Source organism: Pungitius pungitius, chromosome 9 (genome assembly GCF_949316345.1).
Source record: "Pungitius pungitius chromosome 9, fPunPun2.1, whole genome shotgun sequence".
Taxonomy (NCBI): Eukaryota; Metazoa; Chordata; class Actinopteri; order Perciformes; family Gasterosteidae; genus Pungitius; species Pungitius pungitius.
The window spans coordinates 11,736,216-11,759,206 of record NC_084908.1 but is presented as its reverse complement, the minus strand read 5'-3'; the positions used below and the strand labels follow the sequence as shown (position 1 = coordinate 11,759,206).

The window sequence follows — 22,991 nt, the reverse complement described above, 5'->3', positions numbered from 1 at the left end:
GCCACGTTATTCTCACTAATGATGGAGGTTTGACATTTGTTTCATGTCTAGTGTGAAAAACCCCACTTCTTTGACTGATGTCAATGAGTGTTTGTGTATCTCTGTAGAATGGTCCCTCTCGGAGCCTAAGGGCAGCTTTGTGGAGGTTTGCTGAGCTTGCTCACCTCATTAGACCACAGAAATGCAGGTATACACACACTATCAATCGTTTTAGAAGCTGCTCACCAGACACACTATGAATTGCTTTAGAAGCAGCTCATCAGCAGCAGTATTGGTTATTTACAGAAAAGCTTAGGTCTGGTTATGGAAAGAAACCGTTGTATATTTTTTTTACTTTAATGTGTTCAAATTGTTATCCCTCTCACCTCAGACCCTACCTGGTCAACCTGTTGCCATGCCTCTCTCGAATCACCAAGCGGCAGGAGGAGACTGTACAGGAGACTCTGGCTGCTGCTATGCCCAAGATCATGGGGGCCTTGGGGCACTTCGCCAATGATGGCGAGATCAAGGTATCCACACAGCAGCAGCTAGAATGGAACATTGATTTCGGTGCAGACAGAGCTTTCAAGTAACTGTTTTGTTGTTGTTAGTTGGCATTTCTTCTTAGTCTTTCTCCTCTTACTAATTCAAAAACAGTAATTTATCTGAAAGCCTGTAATAAAAAAAATAAAGGTTTGTACTTTCAAAAGTTTTTATTTCCCATCCATTCATTTGAAAGGCTTGCTCCTTTACAGCACTGTTGGAACACTATCAATTAAAATATATAAAAATGTAACAAAGTGATTTACACTAACAGGTTGTAGGGATGGAAATATGCACATCTTCCACCACCTTGCTTTCATTTTAGTGCAACCATTTGCGTCTCAGGTGCTGCTGAAGTCCTTTGTGGCCAACTTAAAGTCCAGCTCCCCCACCATCAGGCGGACCGCTGCCAGCTCAGCCGTCAGTGTGTGCCAACACTCCCGACGCACCAGCTACTTCTACACGTGGCTCCTTAATGTGCTGCTGGGTAGGGCCACACTCACACAAATACTCTTGACAGAACAGTTACGATTATTTCAGCCAACCCCTGTGAGCTAGTTTGGTGTCGCAGACCCTAACCTTCAAACTGTTGTTTTAGGTCTGCTGGTTCCAGTGGATGAAGAACACCCCAGCCACCTAATTCTGGGGGTGCTGTTAACCCTTCGCTACCTGATGCCTCTGCTGCAGCAGCAAGTCAACACCACCAGCCTCAAAGGAAGCTTTGGAGTCATGAGGAAAGAGGCTGACGTTCAGCCAACACCTGAACAACTGCTGCAGGTAGAAGAAAGAGAGGGGTTGGTTCAATACCGGTGTCTCTGTGTTAATGTTGGAGTTTCCCTGACTTGTGTGTGTGTGTGTGTTGGTCTGAAGGTGTACGAGCTGACCCTACACTACACACAGCACTGGGATCACAATGTGGTCACAGCATCCCTGGAGCTCTTGCAGCAGATGTTCAGGACTCCCCCACCAGAGCTTCTGCACATGCTCATCACCGCAGGCAGCATTCTTCACGGCACTGTTTTCCGCCAGGACGCAGAGAGCCGTGCACGCTCCAGCAGCATCCTCGAGCTCATCGGTAAACACGCCAAATCGTTTGGGGTCGTCTCCAAGAAGCTTTCTACATATTCACCTGGCACTTGGGGGCCGATGTCTCTGCTTTAAGAAGCTTTCATTTCATTAACCCTTACTGACGAACTGTTGGTCGACCAGGCTGTGTTGTTGCTCTTCCCTCCTTCCCACTTTTAAGGCCTTTTCCTTTGCTTGCTTACTCATTCCCTGTTGTCTCTAACTAATATTTGTTTCCTATGAGTCCCTCTGAGCTTTTGCTGCTTTTCTCTTCCTCGCCTCCTGTTTCTACTTCTCGTTTCCTGCCATTTGCAGCGGGGGGAGGGTCTTCCTGCAGTCCACTCGTTCTCAGGAAACCAAGAGGTGACTGGTCTATTCATCTCTTCTGCTCTCCTCTACTCTCTAACTGATGCTTCAGGGTTGGAACTAGTTCACCCCTGGCTGATTCTTCTAGGGTGGTTGGTCGTCTTCTAGATTTGAGATATATTGTCAATAATGCACATTACTTGTTTTTAAGGTCTTTGGTTTTGTATTTAAATGCACTTAGTTAAAGGCACATTTGCATCATAAAGGTTTTGGTCTCTCCTCGGCTAGTGATGGTGCTGATGTAGCAGTGACACTAAATCTGTATTTTAAGGTAAAATGCTTTCGGGGGAGGAGGATGGTTTGGATGATGACACAGAGAGAACAGACGTCACAACTGGTGTCTTCACAGGTGAGAAGCAATCACCAGGAGGCAGAATGTGGAGTATTTGCTCTCCTCAGTTTTGCAACCAGGCGGTAAAGCCCCAGGCATTATCAATGAACAGGCTTTGTGTGCATCTCTCCTTCAGCGGCAGTCGTTGGTGCAGACAGTTCCTCTGCAGCGCAGGTGGACATCATCACCGAGCAACCACGCTCCTCCCAGCACGCCCTGCAGCCCGGCGACTCCGTGGACCTCAGTGCCTCCTCGGAGCAGTGCGCAGGCGGGGCATCCGCATCCGACACTCCTGAGTCACCCAACAACAACGAGGAGGAAATGCTGAGTCGCAGCTCCAGCGGCGGGGCAAACGTCACTCCAGAGACGGCTGACTACACCACGCCAGAGACAGAGGGCGGACCCTTAGGAGAAGGCGCGACTCTGCTCAGCGCTAATGATCGCTCGCTGCCACCCAGCGACTCCTCCCAGACCACCACAGAGGGGCCGGACTCCGCTGTCACACCTTCAGACGTAGCAGAGCTGGTCAGTGTGACTGTGTGTGCATGCAAGTGAGATAACATGCCGTGCTTTCCTAGAAACTGAAAGAATAAATTACTATGCAATGCTATAATTAACCACAAACCCTAATGCCCCGAAAGGCATAGCTCGCAGTTGATGATGCTACCCTTCAGAGTTAAGATTTTCAGAATGGACGATATTCATTCCTCAGATACATTACATGTCATTAAGCTGACGCTTTTACCCAAAGTGCATTGCAACCATAGGGATACAAACTCAGAAGAGTAATAAGCCGATTTACAACTTGTTATAGATAAGAGCCATTATAAGTACATTTTAAGTGCTACAATTAGTGTTTTTAGTCAGGTATAACGTGATGGACTGCCGTTGGCTCATGCTGTTCAGTATTTAAACCAAATTATTTTTGGTAACCGCAAGTATAAGAGTATAAATGCAGACAACTAGCTTTTCCTAGAGAGGATTTTTGTCTTGTAATGGCCCTGTTCTACAGTCCTTCTGTATTGTCCCTTCCAGGGTTGCAAAATTCAGGGAATATTCAGCAATATTTGCAATATTCAGTTGAAAACCTCCCATGGTAATTAACGGGAATATACAGGAATAAACTGGACATTTTGGGGTAATTGGACTGAATTTACCTTCTCTAATATGACAGAACAATATTTTTGCAAAAAAACGTTTGGAATAAAAAGATCAAAATTCACATGGAAACTTTTCGCCCCCTAGTGCCTTCTGAAGAGATTTCGTAACTTGTTGCTTCAAGTTGTTCTTTACACATTCAATAAGAAATATTTGAACATACAAACGACCTGTGTGGTCGACTACCACATCTTTTATGGTTTACTTGCAATGTTATTTACTAATTTGGATGTGATGCCAATGGATGCAAACCTTTGGCTTTTGCTGCTTCCCTTCAGAGACGTTTTGGTGTGAGATAGTCGCCTCTAACAATACTGCCTCTATGGTCTTGCCTCACCCCCTTCCTTTATCCTTCTCCACACTTTGTCTCAGTCGCACACTCCCTTGCCGCAGGTGATTGAGCAGTCTCCTCCCTCGCCAACTTCCACCGAGGGTCCCGATGCCACTGACAGCAACTCTTCTGTCTACTCTGCTTCCTCTTCGTCTTCTTCTTTCTCTTTCTCCTCCTCTTCCTCCTTCTATGCCACCTCCTCCTCTGCTAGCACTAGTGACAAGGTCAGCCAATTGGACACTTTGAACGGACTGGGAGGGGCTTGCTTGTCTGGAAACTTTTGGCTTTCTTCATTCTCTTTCCTTTTGTTTCTCACAGCCCACGTCAATAAATCCCCCATTGTATTGCTACTTTTTTCCCTTCTTGTTGCCACTGACAATATGTCATGCCCCTTTTTCCCCTACTCCTTGTTTCCAGTGACCCCTAAAAAATGAGACCTGTGTGAAAACAAGCAACCCCAACATCCCATCTTTATGGCTTGCAGTGAAGAGTTCAAAGTAGAAGCATCTGTTCCTTTTGAATTGTTCTTTCATGTTTGGTTCCCTCTACTTTTTTTTTTTCTTCAAGAGACTGTGACAGTCTTTTGTTCCGGTGGAGGCCCAACCTGGAAATATTTGTATACATTTTTGCAATAAGATTACTTTACACATCTCGCTAGAAAAAACGAGTTGACTTTAAAATGTCAATGATACTTGATCAAGCGTAATTCATTCCAAGGTTGAATAGTTTGGTTCAAAAGCTTGCTCTTCCTCTGGTGGACCGTGGCAACCACAATGCTCAAGCCTGTGCTTTTTCCTGTGTGTAGTTGATTTGCTGTAAATGATGTGACCCAAGCATGATCCAGTAGGGTTTAATTAAAAGGAAAATTTGTTTGACTTGCAGTTTTAGTTTGTTGTGCTGTGTGTCTCTGTCGTCAGTCCAGCAAATCTAACTCGCTAACGAATGAGACGGAATTAAGTAGGAATCCTTTGCTTGCATTAGCGTTTCCGATTTGCATCAAATATAATTTCTACCATGCAAGTTTAGTTCCTGACTGGAGGTGTTTGTTGTGTCTGTCTCTGCCTAAGGTGCTGGATGGCAGTGAGAGCCAGTACTCCGGGATGCAGATTGGGACATTACAGGATGAAGAAGATGAAGGAGCGGCACCTTCCTCTCAAGAAGAACCATCAGAACCAATCATGCAGTCGGCCCTGGGTGAGTTTGTGTACAAATGGAACAACACTGAAACCCTGGTTTTAAACCGAAAACCAGTTCTGCTGTGAAGCATTCTTGTTTTATATGTGCTCGTATGCAGCGCTGAGCAAACCGCATCTCTTTGATGGCCGAGGTCACAACCGGCAGGGTTCGGACAGCAGCGTGGACCGCTTCATACCAAAGGACGAACCTGCTGAACCGGAACCTGACAATAAGGTAAAAGCACTAAAACATCCGTAGCTGTTTTTCCTCACCCGAAAGAAAAGGAGGCTAACCGCCTGTTTTTTTTAGCCTTCACGGATAAAGGGTCCAATTGGACATTATACCGATCAGGGGGTGGAGCCACTGGTGCACTGTGTTCGGCTTCTTGCGGCTTCTTTCTTGCTGACAGGACAAAAGAATGGTGAGTTTTATCCAAACTGCTCAGAAATATGACTTTGGTCTGTTTTGAAAATGTCTTAACTATCAGTCCTTTATTCATTTTTGATCTGTTACACTGTGGCAGATTTCATGTCAACATTTCCAAAAACATACAGAACTATCATTGATACAAATTAATATAGAGAGCTTTCATTGAGTAGAAGAAAATGACATCAAAAGGTGAATCGCTAGTACAGATAATGAATGTCTTCAACCAAAGGTTTCTGTGGTAAAAAGTTTCAAGATTTTCCAAAAGCTTGTGGCGTGTTAGAATGATTCAAGTGGAGAATTAATTTCTAGAGAAAAGGTGAGAACTCCTAAAATACAGAATAAAGAAATGGATCGGCTATTCAAGAGTGCCAACATCTTGGTTATTATTGAGAAGAGATGGCATTTCTAAAATTAGAAATTAGAATTATTGACTCCAGATCTGTCAAACATGTGAGCTGTTTCTGTGCAAAAATAGCACAGGAATCCGGAAACAATATGTTGCATGTCCAACATATTGCCATAATATGTTGGACATGCATGGAAATTGTCTTGGCGGATTGGTGCATGGCGGAAGACAGTACAGAGAAATGTTTTGTTATGTATACAAACAAGAAATATCCTTTAAACTTGAATGATTAGTTTAGTCAATGCTAGAAATGTCTACAATAAAACTTATATAATAAGATAAACCTAAAAGTTGCAGACATTCAAAAAGTATCTTTGTTTGGCTAATGATCATAGAATTTTAGCGACACTGCTATGATAAACAACTACATTTAGAGACACAAACTCAACACAATGTTGTCAGCTATTTATCTGCCTGTTGTTGTTTTGGTTTACATCATTGTGTGTGTTTGTATAAAAGCCTTTGCTGTGATGTTTTTCCAGGTCTGACCCCAGACAAGGAGGTGCGAGTGAGCGTGAAGGCTCTTGCAGTCAGCTGTGTCGGGGCAGCAGCAGCGCTGCACCCTGAAGCCTTCTTTAATTCCCTCTACTTGGAGCCGCTGGACGGCGTTCCAGTTGAAGGTCAGAGGCCAACTGAAAGGCTCCAGTGCACTTTTTTTTTACCGTGGGAGTCGCACAAGGCGTTATTTGACGGCTGTTTTTCCTTCAGCGCCGTCTTTTGAGCCTGCCCTCTTTTTCTGTTTCCCCTTGCAGAACAGCAATATATCAGTGACATCCTGGGCCTCATTGACCATGGGGACCCCCAGATCAGAGGGGCCACAGCCATCCTCTGTGCAGCTATTATACAAGCTGCTCTCACCAAAACACGTTACAACATACACACCTGGCTGGCCAGCGTGCAGAGTGCAACAGGTTAGTGTGTTTGTGGGAGGGGAGGATATTTTTCCATTTGTTTTTTACCTACGCCATCTGTATTATTTTACACTTAATAGTTGTTATTATATTGTTCATGTCTTTATTTTTCTATTCAATTGTTGTTATCTTTGATGAAACTCTGGCTCAAGAGTTTCCTTAGTATTTGCTAAAGTTTCCACTTGCATCGTTTGTACTGTGTCTTAGTGGTGCTGACACGAGAAGGCTGGTGTAGTACTTCATGATTCTATGTCACCTGTATGACGTGTTTTTCCTCCAGGTAACCCTCTGTCCCTGGTGGACTTGGTGCCTTTGCTCCAGAGAACTCTGAAAGACGAATCCTCTGTCACCTGCAAGATGGCTTGCTCTGCAGTGAGGGTAAGCGTACCTGCATGAGTGGGCCAGTAGTCTGTGATCTGCATGTGTGTGTTTGAGACTGACCTTTTTTTCATGTGCGTTGCAGCATTGCATCATGACTGTGTGCAGCAGCACTTTGAGTGAGCTCGGCCTGCAGTTGGTGATAAACCTTCTTGCTCTGAGGGACTCCTCCTATTGGCTCGTTCGCACAGAGCTTTTGGAGACCCTGGCTGAGATGGACTTTCGGTAAAATGACTTCAGGTCACGTTAACAATGTCTGTTGGTAGCGTGTCTTTTCAGTGACAATGAAACAAAATGATTTACCCGTGACTACCATCTAAGATTTTCACTCTTGTTTTAGGTTAGTTAATTTCCTGGAGAGGAAAACCGAGACGTTGCACAAAGGGGATCACCACTACACGGGGGTAAAGTCTCCTTACTGTTTTTCCCGCAGTCTTCAAGTGGAACTGCAAGTCATTTTTAACAGAGGCAGTGTGTAGCCTAAAAGTTTCTGACCCTAATTCCACATTGTTCTCCATGTAGCGGCTGCGTCTTCAGGACAGAGTGCTGAATGATGTGGTCATCCGTCTGTTGGGGGATGATGACCCCAGAGTCCGGCACGTGGCTGCCTCTGCTGTCAGCAGGTGTACTATCTCCTCTCATCTTCTGTGTTCTGGGCTACAGACTGTTTTCATTTCGGAGTACCAGCACATAATCTTGGTGCACCAAAAACTGCATTTCTTTTTTTCTTGGTGATAAAACGATCAGTAGTGGTTTTCATTTAAAATCACCGGTATTTTTGAGGTTGTAATGTTGCTTGAGGTGGAGGAGTACAAGGTGACATGGTTATATAGGAATAGATGCACACAGACCGGATAAATGTCATGCAAACCATCGAGTTGAATGAAAATGTCGGGGTTTTTTGGTTGATGTGTGGTCACGCTCTGATGTTATCGTCTGTAAACACTTTTTGTATACAGTAGTCACTTAAAAAGTATAATTGATTAAAACTGTCCCACTCTGCCCTCAAAGTATCTTCCTAATGTCTCCCTCTTCATTTACTTCTCTCTACCAGGCTGGTCTCCAGGTTGTTCTATGACTGTGACCAGGGCCAAGTGGACCCCGTGGTGGCTATTGCACGGGACCAGAGTTCAGTCTACCTGCAGCTGCTGATGCATGAGACACAACCGCCCTCCCAGTTCACCGTTAGCACAATCACCAGGTACACGGACACCCACTCCTCCGGTCTCACATCTCATGGCTCAATGCCTTTCTGTTGCTAAGAAACGAATTCTTCAAATCATGGCTCTCTTTTTATGGTTCCCGCAGTGAGTTGTAATTTACAGACTAACTCTGCTCTTTTTGTCTGTCTGCCAGGACGTACCGAGGCTACAACTTGTCTAACAATGTATCCGATGTCACAATCGAGAATAATTTGTCCAGAGTGGTTTCGGCCGTCTCCCATGCTTTCACCTCCTCTTCCTCCCGAGCACTGACTGTAAGCTTTCAGTAACACATTGTGTGTGTGTGTGAACATGACATTAGAAGTCAGATCCATACTGATGAATCAGGCTTGTGTGTGTGTGTGTGTGTGTGTGTGTGTGTGTGTGTATAATAACAATAATTCATCCATTTCTCTACAGTTTGGCTGCTGTGAAGCCTTGTCCCTCCTGGCTACAAATTTCCCAGTGTGCACTTGGAGTACGGGCTGGCACTGTGGCTACATCAGCTCCAGTAGCAGCTTTTCTTCCCGCTCTAGTCTCAGCCGCAGCAGAGGAAGGGCCCTTAGGTTTGTGTACCCTCTGTGGATTAAAAGAAATTGTACTAGTCTGCCAGAAAAATAACCTTTCCCAATTTTTTACAATGTGTTAATTAATCTGTGCCTCTTCAGTGTGTCTCAGCCTAGCAGTGCTTCAGCCTCTTCAACCACCTCTTCATCTGCACCGGACAACGAGCGAAGGACTCTAACCGTAGGAATGGCCAACATGGTCCTCTCTTTGCTCTCCTCCGCCTGGTTCCCACTGGATCTTTCTTCACACCAGGATGCACTTTTGCTTTCTGGCAATCTTCTTGCTGGTGGGTAATATATGCATACAGATTTGACCTGTAGCTTGAAATTCTGTTGTTTGCAAACGCACCACCATTGACCCAAACCGTACTTTGACAATCGCTGTATCTTATTTTCGATTTAATCGTCCTATAATCCTGTTCCCAGCGGTGGCCCCTAAATGCATGCGCAACCCCTGGGCTGGTGAGGAAGAAGGCAGCGGCGGTAGCGCCAACCCGAACCCAAATAAGATGGAGGAGCCATGGGCTGGCCTGTCGGAGCGCTCCCTGGTGGCCATTGTGGAGCAGCTCTTTTCTCACCTATTAAAGATCCTCAACATCTGTGCCCATGTGCTGGATGACATACCACCCGGACCTGCAGTCAAGGTAACTGCTCATTGTCTTTTGTTTTTAATTGGCTCAAAGGGATGTTATTTAAGTTACATTTGCTTTCATGTCTCTGCTCATACAGTACGTTGTATCCACAGGAAGGCCAATAAATGGAGTTCACCTTCTGTACTCTGTTTCCTACTATTTATTTTTTATTTTTAGGCCACTCTCCCCTCCCTGAGCAACACCCCCTCCATCAGTCCTATCCGCCGAAAAGGCAAGGAGAAGGATGCTGCTGAGCCCAGTGCTGCTCCAATGAGCCCAAAGAAAAGTAATGAGGTCAACACAGGTACATGCACACCTGACCAACTACAGGTTACTGTCTCTGCGACATGCCAAAAGGTTTGACATTTTGTTTTTTGTGAGCAGGCCGGCCAGCAGACGGCACTGGGTTAACCGCCATTAACAAATCTACCACCTTCGGCAACTTCTATCACCTGCCGCCCTACCTCAAGCTCTATGATGTCCTCAAAGCTACACACGCCAACTTCAAGGTCAGAACACAACTTCCTGTCGCAGCATGTGTTGGTAGTCTTTGTGGCAGTGTTAATTATGTTTTTGTTTTTTGTTTTTGAGTCTAGGTGACGCTGGACCTCCACAGTAGCCAGGAGAAGTTTGGAGGTTTCCTGCGTGCCACGCTAGATGTTCTGTCTCAACTCCTGGAGCTGGCCACACTTCATGACATCAGTAAGGTAAAGACATCTCTTTTGGACATCAAACATTGTTCATATTAGTAGCAGCAGGAAGGGAAGCCTGATGATTGCACTGGATAAAAGCAAATTAATTTTATTTCATTCATTCATGTAACATTTTTCTTTACATTGACTGAATTCATTAATTCAATGATGTTCTTCTATTTTCTGTCAGTGTGTGGAGGAAATCTTGGGCTACCTCAAGTCCTGTTTTTCCAGAGAACCAACCATGGCTACTGTTTGTGTACAACAGGTCAGCAATCCACATCGTTTATGTCTGTGGTTGTAGATTTTGATTTATTGTATTGTAACATTCACTGCATGCGTGTGTGGCAGTCTTTGTGGTTCCAACACTGAGCAGTGTGCTGCAACCGATGTGACTCCACACAGAGTGAGGCTGGATCCTGCCGACAGGAACTGTAAAGACATCGGTTTCCCTGTGCGATGGTTTCATACATCTTCATACACACACTCACACACTGAGTGTCTTCTTGCCTGAATCTTTTAAGATACCCCACATTTCCTAACATAACTCCTTGCATTATAGTGATTTGAATTAATTTAGGTGTATAAGTAAAGTAAGTAAACATTTTTCCCCAGAGAAAATAAGTGTGTCTATTCAAACACTAAGAAGCAAAGCTGTTCATGTGCAAAGAAAAGATACAAACTCTGCAGATAATGAATATGTTCTGTTTTAAAACCTATTCCAGACTAAATTTGATAATACATATAGGCAAATTTAATCCAAGTGGAGATTTTTTTATTAAGGTATATTTGGAAGTAAAAGCAGCTAAAAATAATATTGCTGTTCTTGATTAACTTGATACTTCTCTTTCGTGTAGCTGTTGAAGACTCTTTTTGGCACCAACCTGGCCTCCCAGTGCGAGGGCATCTCGAGTGGACCCAGTCGCTCCCAGGGCAAGGCTCTCCGTCTCGGCTCATCCAGCCTGCGGCCGGGCCTCTATCACTACTGCTTCATGGCACCGTACACTCACTTCACTCAGGCTTTGGCTGATGCTAGTCTCCGTAACATGGTGCAGGCTGAACAGGAGCAGGACACCTCTGGGTGATTAGACACAGGCGCATTAAAGCCATTGATTCCGGACAAATACACAGACATGAGCTAATTAGAGCAACCTGCCTTCCTGTTTCTCTTCTAGATGGTTTGATGTGATGCAAAAGGCTTCAAACCAGCTGAGGTCCAACATTGCAAATGCAACCCGAAACAGAGGTGACAAGGTAAACCTTAAGTTAAGATGATTATTGTCATTGTTTGTCTGCTTTGGTTTGGTGCTGCTGTTCTCTAAGCACTGCCCTCTACTTTTTCAGAATGCCATCCACAACCACATTCGTCTGTTTGAGCCACTGGTGATAAAAGCTTTGAAGCAGTACACTACCAGCACCTCCGTGGCCCTGCAGAGGCAAGTACTGGACCTGCTTGCCCAACTTGTGCAGCTCCGAGTCAACTACTGCCTGCTTGACTCGGATCAGGTAAAACAAAACAAAAACACACACTTATGCTTTTGCATTCGTTCAACTTCGGCTCACCTAGAAATACATTTTCTGTTTCAGGTGTTCATAGGTTTTGTCTTGAAGCAGTTTGAGTACATTGAAGTGGGACAGTTCAGGTTAGTTTTCTTCCTGTACAATCAATGTGGCATTTTCAGATCAGCTCAAATATTCCATTGCTGTCCTGTGACATGAAATAATCCCTGTTCTTGCACAGAGACTCGGAGGCCATCATTCCCAACATCTTTTTCTTCCTGGTGCTGCTGTCTTATGAGCGTTACCACTCCAAGCAGATAATTAGCATCCCGAAAATCATCCAGCTGTGTGACGGCATCATGGCGAGCGGAAGGAAAGCTGTCACACACGGTAAGAATAACTACAGGTTACCCGCCACTCATAATCATTTCATTACTTGTAGACACATTTCACTGAAGTTTACTCTCCATTTTACATTCCTAAAGTAAACCACAATCTTAAAAGTACATCCTTGCTGTTGCTGGATGACTGAAACATGACATGCCGTGGGTATTGCGTCGGTAGTAGTTAGATTACATTTTCCTCCTTCTTCCACAGCCATCCCTGCTTTGCAGCCAATAGTCCATGATCTGTTTGTTTTGAGGGGGTCAAACAAAGCGGATGCAGGCAAAGAGCTCGACACGCAGAAAGAAGTGGTGGTCTCCATGCTGCTTAGACTTGTGCAACACCATCAGGTACTCTCCCCAATGGATCCCAACAGACACGGCGTGCTTACGCCATGAAGCATTGAGGAACGGTTTTCTCAGCCTGACTCTTGCTTTTCCATGTAGGTGTTGGAGATGTTCATCCTCGTTCTGCAGCAGTGTCACAAAGAGAATGAGGACAAGTGGAAGAGGTTGTCCCGACAGATCGCTGACGTCATACTTCCCATGATTGCCAAGCAGCAGGTAGGAAAATGCTCTTTTACCTGGGAGTTGAGATTGAGCCATTTGTACGGTTCTGTTTTTTCCCCCCAAAACTGAAAAATCATTTGACAACATATATATAGTCTGGTCTTCAATAATTTGATTTAGTTCAAAATCCAAAGATGGACAAATACAAGTTATGTTTGTGACAAGTAATGTTCCCACCTCTCATTGTATGTTGGGAAATTATTTTGTACCAGTTTTAATTTTGATAGATTAATTTGAATTAATTTTTTCTGAAGCATTGAAACAAATGTGTTTTTCCTTTAACTCCTGCCAACTGCAATGATTGCACCCCTGTGTTGGTGTCCTCGTATTGTATTTATTCCCAACTTTTTAAAAATGTTGTATTATTTGAACCCATGTGTATAAAGTAAAGTTTGAGTTGAGTAAATGTATTTTTGTATCTTGTGCTCACAGATGCACCTGGACTCTCCGGAAGCGTTGGGAGTGCTGAACACTCTGTTTGAAACTGTGGCGCCCTCCTCCCTCAGACCTGTAGACATGCTGCTCAAGAGTATGTTCACCACACCGGTAACCATGGTGAGACTGCCCATTGACACCTGAACATGCATGAAGACTTTAGACGTAACTATCTTATTTACTTAAAGGGATATTCCAGAAGATTTTGAAGTGGTGTTGTATGTGATACTTCAGTCTGTGTATTGCTACCGAAATGCATAAATAGGACTGTGGACTGGAGTCCTATTTATGCATGTTATCTTGACGGTTACGGTTTCGATTGATTACAAATGCAGCTCACAGTTGAACTAAAATACATATCTTTAGGTGGGTTTTTCCTTTTAGAGACTAAAATCTGTTTTGCCGCTGCTCCCTTCCACAACAACTTTGATCCCTTTCTGATACTTTTGTCTCTCCAAACTGGGGGTTTGCTGCCATCTACTATTGAGATGACACAGACTACGGATAATCACCTAATTTAAAATCCTCCAAAATGTCTCTTTACCACACCCTGTCTTTTTGTTAAGTGATTGCCAAAATATGTTTGACTTGAACCCAAACGTCTGCTCCTGCAGGCTTCCGTGTCTACTGTCCAGCTGTGGGTATCCGGTATCCTGGCGGTTCTCAGGGTCCTCGTCTCCCAGTCCACTGAGGACATTGTCCTTTCGCGAGTCCATGAACTCTCTCTCACCCCGCATCTCCTCTCCTGCCACACAATCCGTCGCCTGCATCAGCCGGGTTTTTCCCCAGGTGACCCACCTACTGCCGACATGCTCCTCAACCAGGAATCTTTTGTTGAGGGACAAAGGGCCCCACCCGAGGACACCTTTGCCAGGTCAGTGTCTGCAGTTTTAAGACATTTTTATCCTTTTCCCTGTTTTTATTTCACCCCACCTTCACACCTCACTTCTCCTATTTGTTCTACTAAGGTTCCTTCTCCAGCTAGTAGGAGTGTTGCTGGATGACATTTCCTCCAGACAGGTTAAAGTGGACATTACAGAGCAGCAACACACCTTCTACTGCCAGCAGCTGGGCACACTGCTCATGTGTCTCATACATGTCTTCAAAAGTGGTGAGCTTTTTTTTCTCGTTTTTAGGGCGCCCCTGATATAATGGTAGGGGAAACACTTGATTCATTACATTCCACCAAATTGGTTGGATTATGTTATTGTTATACCAGTCTTTACCTGACCCGTTTGCTCTTTTGGTTTTCCTTCGCTTTCAGGAATGTTCCGCCGAATCACAGCTGCAGCCAGTCGTCTCCTAAAGGGCGAGGGTGGAGTTGGACCGACTGGCACCGAAGCCGCTCTTTTTTACCCCTTAGAGGGGCTGAACAGCTTGGTGCAGTGCCTGATCACCACTCACCCCTCTCTGGTGCTACTTTGGTGCCAGGTGCTCCTCATCATCGACTACACCAACTACTCCTGGTGGACCGAGGTCCACCAGACTCCCAGGTAGGAACAGACGATGTGCACACCTCAACGAGGTATTACATCACAAACAACAATCCACAATCGATTGTCCGAAATGCATCTCGTAATGAACTGCCCTGTCTTCATTCTGTGCTCTCAGGGGACACAGCCTTTCATGCACGAAGTTGCTGAGCCCTCACTCCTCAGGGGACGGCGAGGATGACAAGCCCGAAGAGCGCTTAGCTATGGTGAACAGAGAGATTGTACGCAGGGGAGCCCTCATCCTCTTCTGTGACTATGTGGTGAGAATCTGAAGCGTGTTGGACATATTTTAACATCTTTTTTGGAGTCACAAATAGACAACAATAATCAAACATGTTTTGAATACATAGATATTTTTCGTTGACACGTCAGTTTGATTTTTCCCACTAAAACAGTGTCAGAACCTCCACGACTCAGAGCATCTGACCTGGCTGATTGTCAACCACGTGCGTGACCTCATCAGCCTTTCCCATGAGCCTCCAGTGCAGGACTTCATCAGTGCTGTGCACCGCAACTCAGCTGCCAGCGGCCTCTTCATCCAAGCCATCCAGTCTCGCTGTGACAACCTCAACACAGTGAGCTTTCACCCTTTTAGCTCAGTCTTTTCCATCACCCCCATAACTTTTCTTTTCCCACTTTGTTAAAGTTGTCCAGTACCTTTCACTACTGAAAATTTTATCGTTTCCCTTCTTTTTGTCTATTTATCTGTTTTTGTTTTGTTTTTTCGGTTGATCACATGGTCTGATTTAAACTTTTTTTTTTTTTTTAGCTCTCCTTATGGCCACCGTATTTTCCTCTTTCAACTGACTCCTCTCACCCCTTTGCAGCCTACAATGTTGAAGAAGACTCTGCAGTGTTTGGAAGGCATCCACCTGAGTCAATCTGGCTCCCTGCTGATGCTGTATGTGGACAAGCTGCTCGGTACACCCTTCAGGGTTCTGGCTCGCATGGTGGACACACTGGCGTGCCGCAGAGTGGAGATGCTGCTGGCTGAGACACTACAGGTACAGCTTATAGATTAGTTTGCGTCTCTTGCAATAGGGGACTTTTAACTAAACATTTGATGAACTCGATTTCATCATTACGAGCCCATTAGGGCCAATCCCCACTAAAAGCGTTTTAGACAGCTTTTGTTTTATTCAATGCTTAAATTCACATTGACTCAGTAAGATGCTCATCTCACTCTACATTTCTTTAACCCTTTAAAGTATTTTTGGTTGAGTTTAGTGTCGTTTTTTTTTTTTTTCCTAAACTGCCATTTGAATCGAACAAGTTTCTCACTGTAAATGTGTTTCAGCAATGCGTTCTCTGTCAAAAGCGGAGTCGGGGTCCCACTTGTTCACTTCTTGTATTGCTTCTTTTTGTTGCCACAGCCCTATTTGTTTTATACTATATTTATAGATTATGGCTTCCAGTCTTTCTGTGATCTTGTATTTTCACAACAAGCAACCCCTCATGTTGGTATGAAGTAGACGTCTTTAGACAGTCAGTCTTCTGTTGTCACACTGTGACAGTCAGTGATCATGTGTTGTTGTGTCCCTCCCTCCTGCAGAACAGTGTAGCTCAGCTTCCCTTGGAGGAACTGGACAGGATCCAGGAATACCTCCAGACCAGTGGCCTGGCTCAGAGGTAAAAATATTCTGTATTGCAGCCAATTTGAGGAATAGTTTGTAACTTTACAGTTATTAATTATCAATGAATTACCTGCCAGTTAATGGAGCTAAAAAAAGAAATGCAAGTCAAACTGATTTTAACATTGCATAACCAATCTGATCAAATCAAATCGTAAGTATATACAACCAAGTACATGCTACTGTGAGGCAGGTTCTGCTTGGATTCCCAAATGCTGCATGTATAGCCGCCTTCCATTGCATATGGGTTGTGGGTCCCCAGTGGTTTACAGACCAAAGTAATGTAACATCTTCTGCCGTCAGTGGACTATTCAGGGTGACAAATATCTGCAGGAATAGACGTTATGTATCACAGAGCAGATTTATGTTGACTTTGAAACAAAAATAACCTTTGCCCATCTCTGTTTACGCAGGCATCAGCGGTTTTACTCCCTGCTGGACAGGTTCAGAGCCACCGTTGCCGACACCAGCAGCCCCACACCTCCTGTGACTTCCCACCCCTTGGATGGGGATCCTCCACCTGCCCCCGAGCTGGTCTCTGCCAATAAGGTGAGCATTCAATTTTTTTAATGTTTTTTTTAGGGCTGTCAAAAATAGCGCGTTAACGGCGTTAATCAGCTGTTTGTTGTTAATTACGTCAATTTTTTTGACGCATTTCACGCATGCGCAGTGTGACAAATTATTCAGGTCAGTAAAGTGCCTCTTCCTCTAGGGAATGCACTTCATCCTATACAACACATTACTGCCACCTGCAGGCATATGTCAGGACGTCAGGTTCAGCAAGTCGTTTGCGCCAGAGACCCGCACCCCCCCCCCCCCCCCCCCCTCCCCGTTCTCGCGCAGCAGAACAGAGAAAAAAAGCTCCGCCCAGCAGAGCTTTGCTAAGAGCAGCGCTGAGGTAGAGGACCATCGGAGAGACCCGTAATACTGTTCTGAAACATGCGGAGGAAGGGAAGCCAATGCGATCTAAATCCTCCCAGGTATGGGAATATTTCACACTGAAATGGGGGTGGTAGCGGATTTCTTTGCAGCGCCAGTCGTTCTAATCGCCGCGCTCGACTTCAAGGTGTAACCTTTATTATTGTTCGGTCTGAAACGGCGCGCCCAGTGACGGGTGGTGCAGCAATATTGTTGTTCGGGTGGAAATCGGGAGAAAGGTCGGTCCGGGAGATTTTCGGGAGGAGCTTTGAAACATCGGGAGGGTTGACATGTCTGGTCATGTCTGGTCATCGCAGCCCTGAACCATCAGGAGCACAAACTCACAGCAGAGTGGGATAAACTGCAGAGGCTCGAGACCCTTCTAGAGCCATGCAGGGAAATCAGTCTGTGACTTATCAAATAACATTGCTTTGATTATTTTCTGAAATGAATTTCTGAAAAATCAAATATCAATGACATGTATTTATGTAAAAAATAATAATGATGATAATAATGATAATTATGTATCTGTGTCCTGTTATTTATCTTTATTATGCATTTCAGAAAGAAAAAATGGTTAGGATTCAGGTGTGATTAATCATGATTAATCCACTGAAAATTCTGATTAATTTGATTAAAATTTTTAATCATTTGACAGCCCTAGTTTTTTTATTTTACTGTCCCCAAGTACAGGAATAGGAGGTATATGTATTTTCTGTACATGATTTTGTTTTCAGGAGTGGTACGTGGCCCTGGTGAAGTCTCAGTGTTGTTTCCGTGGAGATGTTTCCCTGTTGGAGATGACAGAACTCCTCACCAAACTACCGCCCACTGACCTCCTAGATATCATGAGCTGCAAGGTGACGGACTAGTGCCCAGATCCCACTTCTCGATACATATCATTGATTATCTTCATTCATTCAAACTGGAATAAGTTGAAGCTGAACATTGCTTCTCCCTCCTCCCAGGAATTCAACCTAAGCCTCCTGTGTCCATGTCTCAGTATGGGTATGCAGCGGTTGGCACGGGGTCAGGGGGCACTGTTGTTGGAGACAGCTCTGCAGGTGACCCTAGAGCGGCTTGCAGGGGTCACCGGGTCACTTCCTGTGCCCCACCAGTCCTTCCTTCCGCCTGCCCAGTCACAGCCCTACTGGAACCAACTAGCTGTTGTGTATGGTGAGAGGAGAGATTGCTGAATGAAAAGACAAAATCCAATGTTATGTGTTTGTATACCGTAGAATTTAGCCATTTCTGAAAGTTACTTGTTTGAGTAGGAGTTTGTTCTTTCAGGCGTTGAGGTTGTGTTGTGAATTTCCCTTAACATCTGCAGTTTTAAATATGTTCTGCTGTCTTTCAGATGAGCCGGGTTTCTACCCCAGGGTTTTGTCGCTCTGCAGAGCGCTGTCCCAGTACCTGCTTGGTGTGAGCCAGCTGCCTTCCTCACTTCATATCCCCTTTGACAAGGAACATCTCATCACTACTTTCACCTGCACTGCTGCTGAGGTAGAAGCCCCAACATAACGGAATATTTAAGTGGTGTACGTGACCGGTTTAATTAAAATCTTGGCTGGTGTCAGTCTTTGGCTTCATACGGAGCATCCGAGGACAGTGTCCAGATACAACAACCCTCACTCTTCGCATTGCACATTGATTGACGTATGGATGTCAATAATATTGGTTGAAATGGGTAATTACTACTTTATGTAAGCACACTTGATTTTTTTTAAATATATATATATTTAAAAAAAATCAAGTGGGCCGGGACTCGATTAAAAATATTGATCTAATTAATTAGAGGCTTTGTAATTAATTAATCGAAATTAATCGCATATATTATACATACAAATATTTGACCTGAGAACAGTGAGAAGTCTTTTTTTTTTCACATGGATTTTTATTTTTATTCAACCAATTCCAGTGTAGCAATAGCATATTTAAAAATATAGTACTTTCAGAAATTGAGGTAGCCTATAGGTAAGTAGACCCTTGTAAACTAGGTTTTTTCAAGTAGACCAATACTTTCAAGTACATTCAGAACATTGGTTATTTTTTCAGACGTGGACTTAGTTACCCTGGTCCTTAAACCAGTCATCTGGTGCAGTGTGGGTTGGGTGTGGGTCCTTGTACCCGGAGTGGGGCTAACGTCCATGCTAGCTGCTAATTATTTTGCGTTGAGGTGATACTTGAGGCTCGATGTGAATTCCTTGTTGCACAGCGTGCACACAACCATGCTCTTATCGACGCTTCCATCCGTGTGTTTATTATAATAAGATTTCCCATTCACGGGGCCACCCGACACGGTCTCGTCAGCTTCTTCGTTCATGTTCACGGTTTGTTGTTGTCTGAAGTCATGAACGCTAGTTGGTGCTCCAGTATAATCGGTCCCCCCGAAACTCATCCAGTGAGAAACGTTCCGCGGTGCTTCACCTTGTATTTCTTTCTCCTCGCCCAGGTCGTAGCGTGGCGTCTCCTCCAGAACCAGTTGCCGCTGAGTGTGGACCTGCAGTGGGCTCTGTCCTGTCTGTGTCTGGCCCTGCAGCAGCCCTGCGTCTGGAACAAACTCTCCAGCCTGGAGTACGCGACACACACCACCTCCCTCATCTTCTGCCTACACCTCATCATTGTTGCTGGTGAGAACGCCACTGAGACGTTTATCTTCTATGATTTTAGTGTTTAAAGGGTCTGTTTACCCCAAAATTCAAAATACTTCACTTTTTTTCCTGCATTGCTACTTATCAATCCGGATTATCTTGGTGTTACCTACTGAGTGTTAGAAATTTCATCGGATGTGATGGAAGTAGATGAAACTTTGCTTGTTGATTAAAGTAAACATTTTTCTGCAAAAATCATCACCTGATTACTCAAGATAATCCATAGATTGTGATGTGAGAAGTGCATGAATCATCTACTCATGAAACAGCGGCTACTGTTCGATAGATATATGCACAATCATCCTGAGTCGCCTCTAGTAGAAAAGACATGGCCGGGGTTTAAATTGTTTTTTTTCCTCGCATTTTTCCAAAAACAGAATTTTACTCGGTTAACTTTTTTTTTTAAAGGCAGATTTGTTGACTGCTGACATCTCCAAAGGTAATAAACGCACATTAAAACAGTCTAAATTGATAAATAGTATTACAGTTGAGAGGAAAATTAGTATTTTGGAATTCGGACTGAACGGATCTCTTGCAATTAAAATATTTGCTTGTCTTTTCACTGCTGGTTACAATGTTTTGTTCTGTCCTCCAAGTGGCTGTGAGTCCTGGCGACCAGCTCCTGTATCCAGAGAAGAAAAAGACGAAGGCAGAGAGAGATGCTGAAGCAGATGAAGTTGACTCCGCACATGCTGAAAGTGAGCACGTAAAAGTTTCCGTAACCTCTGCTGTGTTGACATTATTATTTGGCACGTGCTTTGCGTAGCAACGCTGTTGAATGTGTAATGGTGTCATTTGGTCTGCGTCAAATTTTCCATCAAATATGCCCCAAAGTTTTCCCCTGTATGTTGCAGACACGTTGGAGAGAAAAGCATGTGACATTATGGCGGAGCTGGTGGAAGGCCTGCAGAGCATTCTTGCCCTGGGTCACCATAGAAACAGTGTTTTCCCTGCTTTTCTCACACCAACCCTGCGTAACATTGTCATCAGTCTGTCTCGACTGCCTCTGGTCAACAGCTACACCAGAGTACCTCCACTGGTCAGTGTGTGACAAATATTAGGCCTTCAGTGTGTACATATGTATTGATGTATTCAAACAGTGTGTGTGTGTGTGTCTGTGTGTCTTAGGTTTGGAAGCTGGGCTGGGCCCCTCAGCCAGGAGGAGAGTATGGCACAACGCTGCCTGAGATCCCTGTTGACTTCCTCCAGGAAAAGGATGTCTTCCGAGAGTTCCTCTACCGCATCAACACACTAGGTACACATACACACAGACAATCATGTAATGGGCTTTCCCTTTATTGTCTCATGGTTTATCTCATCACAGTTGCCTAATATTAATAACTCTCATTCCGGAGGTGCAGTATCTGATAGCCTCGAGTACATCAGATTTTGGTTTGATTATGACTGTTGCATTACTGTATTTTCTAATTTTGTTACTCAATGATTAGGCTGGAGCAGCAGAACTCAGTTTGAGGAGACCTGGGCCACACTACTGGGGGTGCTGGTCACCCAACCCATCACTATGGACCAGGAGGAGGAGACACAGCAGGAGGTACACACACACACACACACACAAATATTGCTCACATTCTCAAATGTGCTGGTTTGTTTGACGTTGAGTCAACTCGCTCTTGTAAAAGCATTTAATGAAAATATGGAAGCATTTGTATGAATTCAGCCTGAGAGCATTGAAGAAGCTGGACACCTTTTGGAAATTGGAAAACTCCCCCGAAACCGTCCGTTCTGTCTTTTCCATCCTACTCATTGTTTTGTTCTTTATATCTCTAGGAGGACTTGGAGCGTACCCAGTTGAATGTTTTAGCAGTGCAGGCCATCACCAGCCTGGTGCTGAGTGCCATGACCCTGCCTACTGCTGGCAATCCTGCAGTCAGCTGTCTGGAACAGCAGCCACGCAACAAGAGCCTCAAAGCGCTGGAAACACGGTAGCTATGCATCTGTTTTCCATTTCTCCTATTGAAAAGCCTCATAAAAGGCCTGCAGTGTCTTTTTATTTGTTTACCTATTTATTTTATTTTTTTGTCTGTTTCCAGGTTTGGAAGGAAACTTGCAATGATCAGGGGCGAGGTGGAGAGAGAGATTCAGGCACTTGTGTCAAAGAGAGACAATGTTCATACGCACCACCCGTACCATGCCTGGGACCCTGTGCCCTCTCTATCGGCAGCATCAGCTGGTAAAAGAAACCATTCATTAAGTCTCTCACCTCTGCACAGTTACTGCACTCACTCCACAATATTGTTCATTTATTTAGCAATTTGTTGCAATCAACTTTGAGCAATTGATGGGACAAAAATATCCTTTGGGTTTAATAGCGTTCATATATTTTTCAGCTGGCATGCTGATCAGCCATGAGAAGCTGCTGCTTCAGATCAACACAGAGAGGGAGTTGGGCAACATGGACTACAAACTGGGACAAGTGAGGGTTCCATCAAAGGAGAAAACGTGGAAACAATTAAGCATGAGGAACATTTGTTCAAAATGTGTTGCGTGTTTTCATTCATTTCTCTCTTTTCCCAGGTTTCTATCCACTCAGTGTGGTTAGGTAACAACATCACCCCACTGAGAGAGGAAGAATGGGGTGAGGATGAAGAGGATGAAGGAGACACTCCGGCACCCACCTCCCCGCCCATGTCCCCTATCAATTCAAGGTCAATCAAACAATACTTTTTTTTTTTTGTTTCATCAAACACAAATGCTCATTGGAGACTCATAACTGCCCATCGTCGCTTACAGGAAGCATCGTGCAGGTGTGGACATTCATTCATGTTCCCAGTTTCTGCTGGAGCTGTACAGCCAGTGGATAATCCCTGGCTCCCCGAGTAACAGGAAGACCCCGACTATACTCGTCAGTGAAGTGGTCCGATCGGTGAGCAACGTTGCACGCGCTTCATCAGTGAAATACTGTTTAAAACTAGTGCTCTCAAACGATTAATCTAATTTATGTCATAGTTGACTCAAAATTATTCACAATTATTTGCACATTTTTATCTATTCTAAATGTTCCTTCATTTATTTTTTCCCCATAATTTTTTATTCATTTTAATTATCTTATAAACATGGAAAAGTGTATTGGCTTGCTTTATGCAAAGGTTTTATTTTACTGAAAAACAACATTGCTAAATAGTGGGGTACAAAATACAATTATAAAGTGCACATTTCAGGTGAACAAAGACTCAGCTTATAGTGCAATTAAACCATGGCATAATATTTTATTTTTTACAAGTTTG

The 22,991-nt window shown here is 44.3% G+C and overlaps 1 protein-coding gene and 1 non-coding gene across 5 annotated transcripts in view; both read left to right on the top strand.

Moving 5' to 3' along the window:
• Positions 1-22,991, top strand: part of htt (huntingtin) — a 32,659-nt gene that overhangs the window by 2,507 nt on the left and 7,161 nt on the right. For 2 of the 4 annotated variants that reach the window (XM_037471107.2, XM_037471111.2), the window contains exons 5-59: positions 108-187; positions 371-509; positions 868-1,009; positions 1,121-1,299; positions 1,393-1,597; positions 1,903-1,950; positions 2,225-2,302; positions 2,421-2,809; positions 4,841-4,967; positions 5,068-5,183; positions 5,259-5,370; positions 6,267-6,404; positions 6,537-6,695; positions 6,976-7,073; positions 7,159-7,298; positions 7,414-7,477; positions 7,596-7,696; positions 8,128-8,274; positions 8,430-8,550; positions 8,696-8,841; positions 8,944-9,128; positions 9,268-9,485; positions 9,651-9,777; positions 9,858-9,982; positions 10,070-10,180; positions 10,356-10,433; positions 11,023-11,246; positions 11,341-11,419; positions 11,510-11,671; positions 11,753-11,808; positions 11,907-12,055; positions 12,263-12,399; positions 12,496-12,612; positions 13,051-13,173; positions 13,668-13,927; positions 14,022-14,164; positions 14,318-14,546; positions 14,665-14,806; positions 14,942-15,121; positions 15,374-15,550; positions 16,099-16,175; positions 16,591-16,726; positions 17,833-17,955; positions 18,064-18,271; positions 18,453-18,598; positions 19,548-19,725; positions 20,343-20,444; positions 20,601-20,785; positions 20,875-21,001; positions 21,195-21,298; positions 21,535-21,689; positions 21,798-21,937; positions 22,095-22,180; positions 22,282-22,412; positions 22,498-22,630. In XM_037471107.2, the coding sequence (XP_037327004.2) occupies positions 108-187; positions 371-509; positions 868-1,009; positions 1,121-1,299; positions 1,393-1,597; positions 1,903-1,950; positions 2,225-2,302; positions 2,421-2,809; positions 4,841-4,967; positions 5,068-5,183; positions 5,259-5,370; positions 6,267-6,404; positions 6,537-6,695; positions 6,976-7,073; positions 7,159-7,298; positions 7,414-7,477; positions 7,596-7,696; positions 8,128-8,274; positions 8,430-8,550; positions 8,696-8,841; positions 8,944-9,128; positions 9,268-9,485; positions 9,651-9,777; positions 9,858-9,982; positions 10,070-10,180; positions 10,356-10,433; positions 11,023-11,246; positions 11,341-11,419; positions 11,510-11,671; positions 11,753-11,808; positions 11,907-12,055; positions 12,263-12,399; positions 12,496-12,612; positions 13,051-13,173; positions 13,668-13,927; positions 14,022-14,164; positions 14,318-14,546; positions 14,665-14,806; positions 14,942-15,121; positions 15,374-15,550; positions 16,099-16,175; positions 16,591-16,726; positions 17,833-17,955; positions 18,064-18,271; positions 18,453-18,598; positions 19,548-19,725; positions 20,343-20,444; positions 20,601-20,785; positions 20,875-21,001; positions 21,195-21,298; positions 21,535-21,689; positions 21,798-21,937; positions 22,095-22,180; positions 22,282-22,412; positions 22,498-22,630 (7,782 nt within the window). Of the gene's footprint in view, positions 1-107; positions 188-370; positions 510-867; positions 1,010-1,120; positions 1,300-1,392; positions 1,598-1,902; positions 1,951-2,224; positions 2,303-2,420; positions 2,810-3,814; positions 3,998-4,840; positions 4,968-5,067; positions 5,184-5,258; positions 5,371-6,266; positions 6,405-6,536; positions 6,696-6,975; positions 7,074-7,158; positions 7,299-7,413; positions 7,478-7,595; positions 7,697-8,127; positions 8,275-8,429; positions 8,551-8,695; positions 8,842-8,943; positions 9,129-9,267; positions 9,486-9,650; positions 9,778-9,857; positions 9,983-10,069; positions 10,181-10,355; positions 10,434-11,022; positions 11,247-11,340; positions 11,420-11,509; positions 11,672-11,752; positions 11,809-11,906; positions 12,056-12,262; positions 12,400-12,495; positions 12,613-13,050; positions 13,174-13,667; positions 13,928-14,021; positions 14,165-14,317; positions 14,547-14,664; positions 14,807-14,941; positions 15,122-15,373; positions 15,551-16,098; positions 16,176-16,590; positions 16,727-17,832; positions 17,956-18,063; positions 18,272-18,452; positions 18,599-19,547; positions 19,726-20,342; positions 20,445-20,600; positions 20,786-20,874; positions 21,002-21,194; positions 21,299-21,534; positions 21,690-21,797; positions 21,938-22,094; positions 22,181-22,281; positions 22,413-22,497; positions 22,631-22,991 lie in introns of all 4 variants that reach the window. The other 2 variants (XM_062564765.1, XM_037471109.2) reach the window with 2 other exon arrangements.
• On the top strand, positions 10,510-10,639 carry LOC119218684 (small Cajal body-specific RNA 14). Its single transcript, XR_005120411.1, has one exon. It is a non-coding gene; the product is annotated as a small Cajal body-specific RNA 14 (non-coding RNA).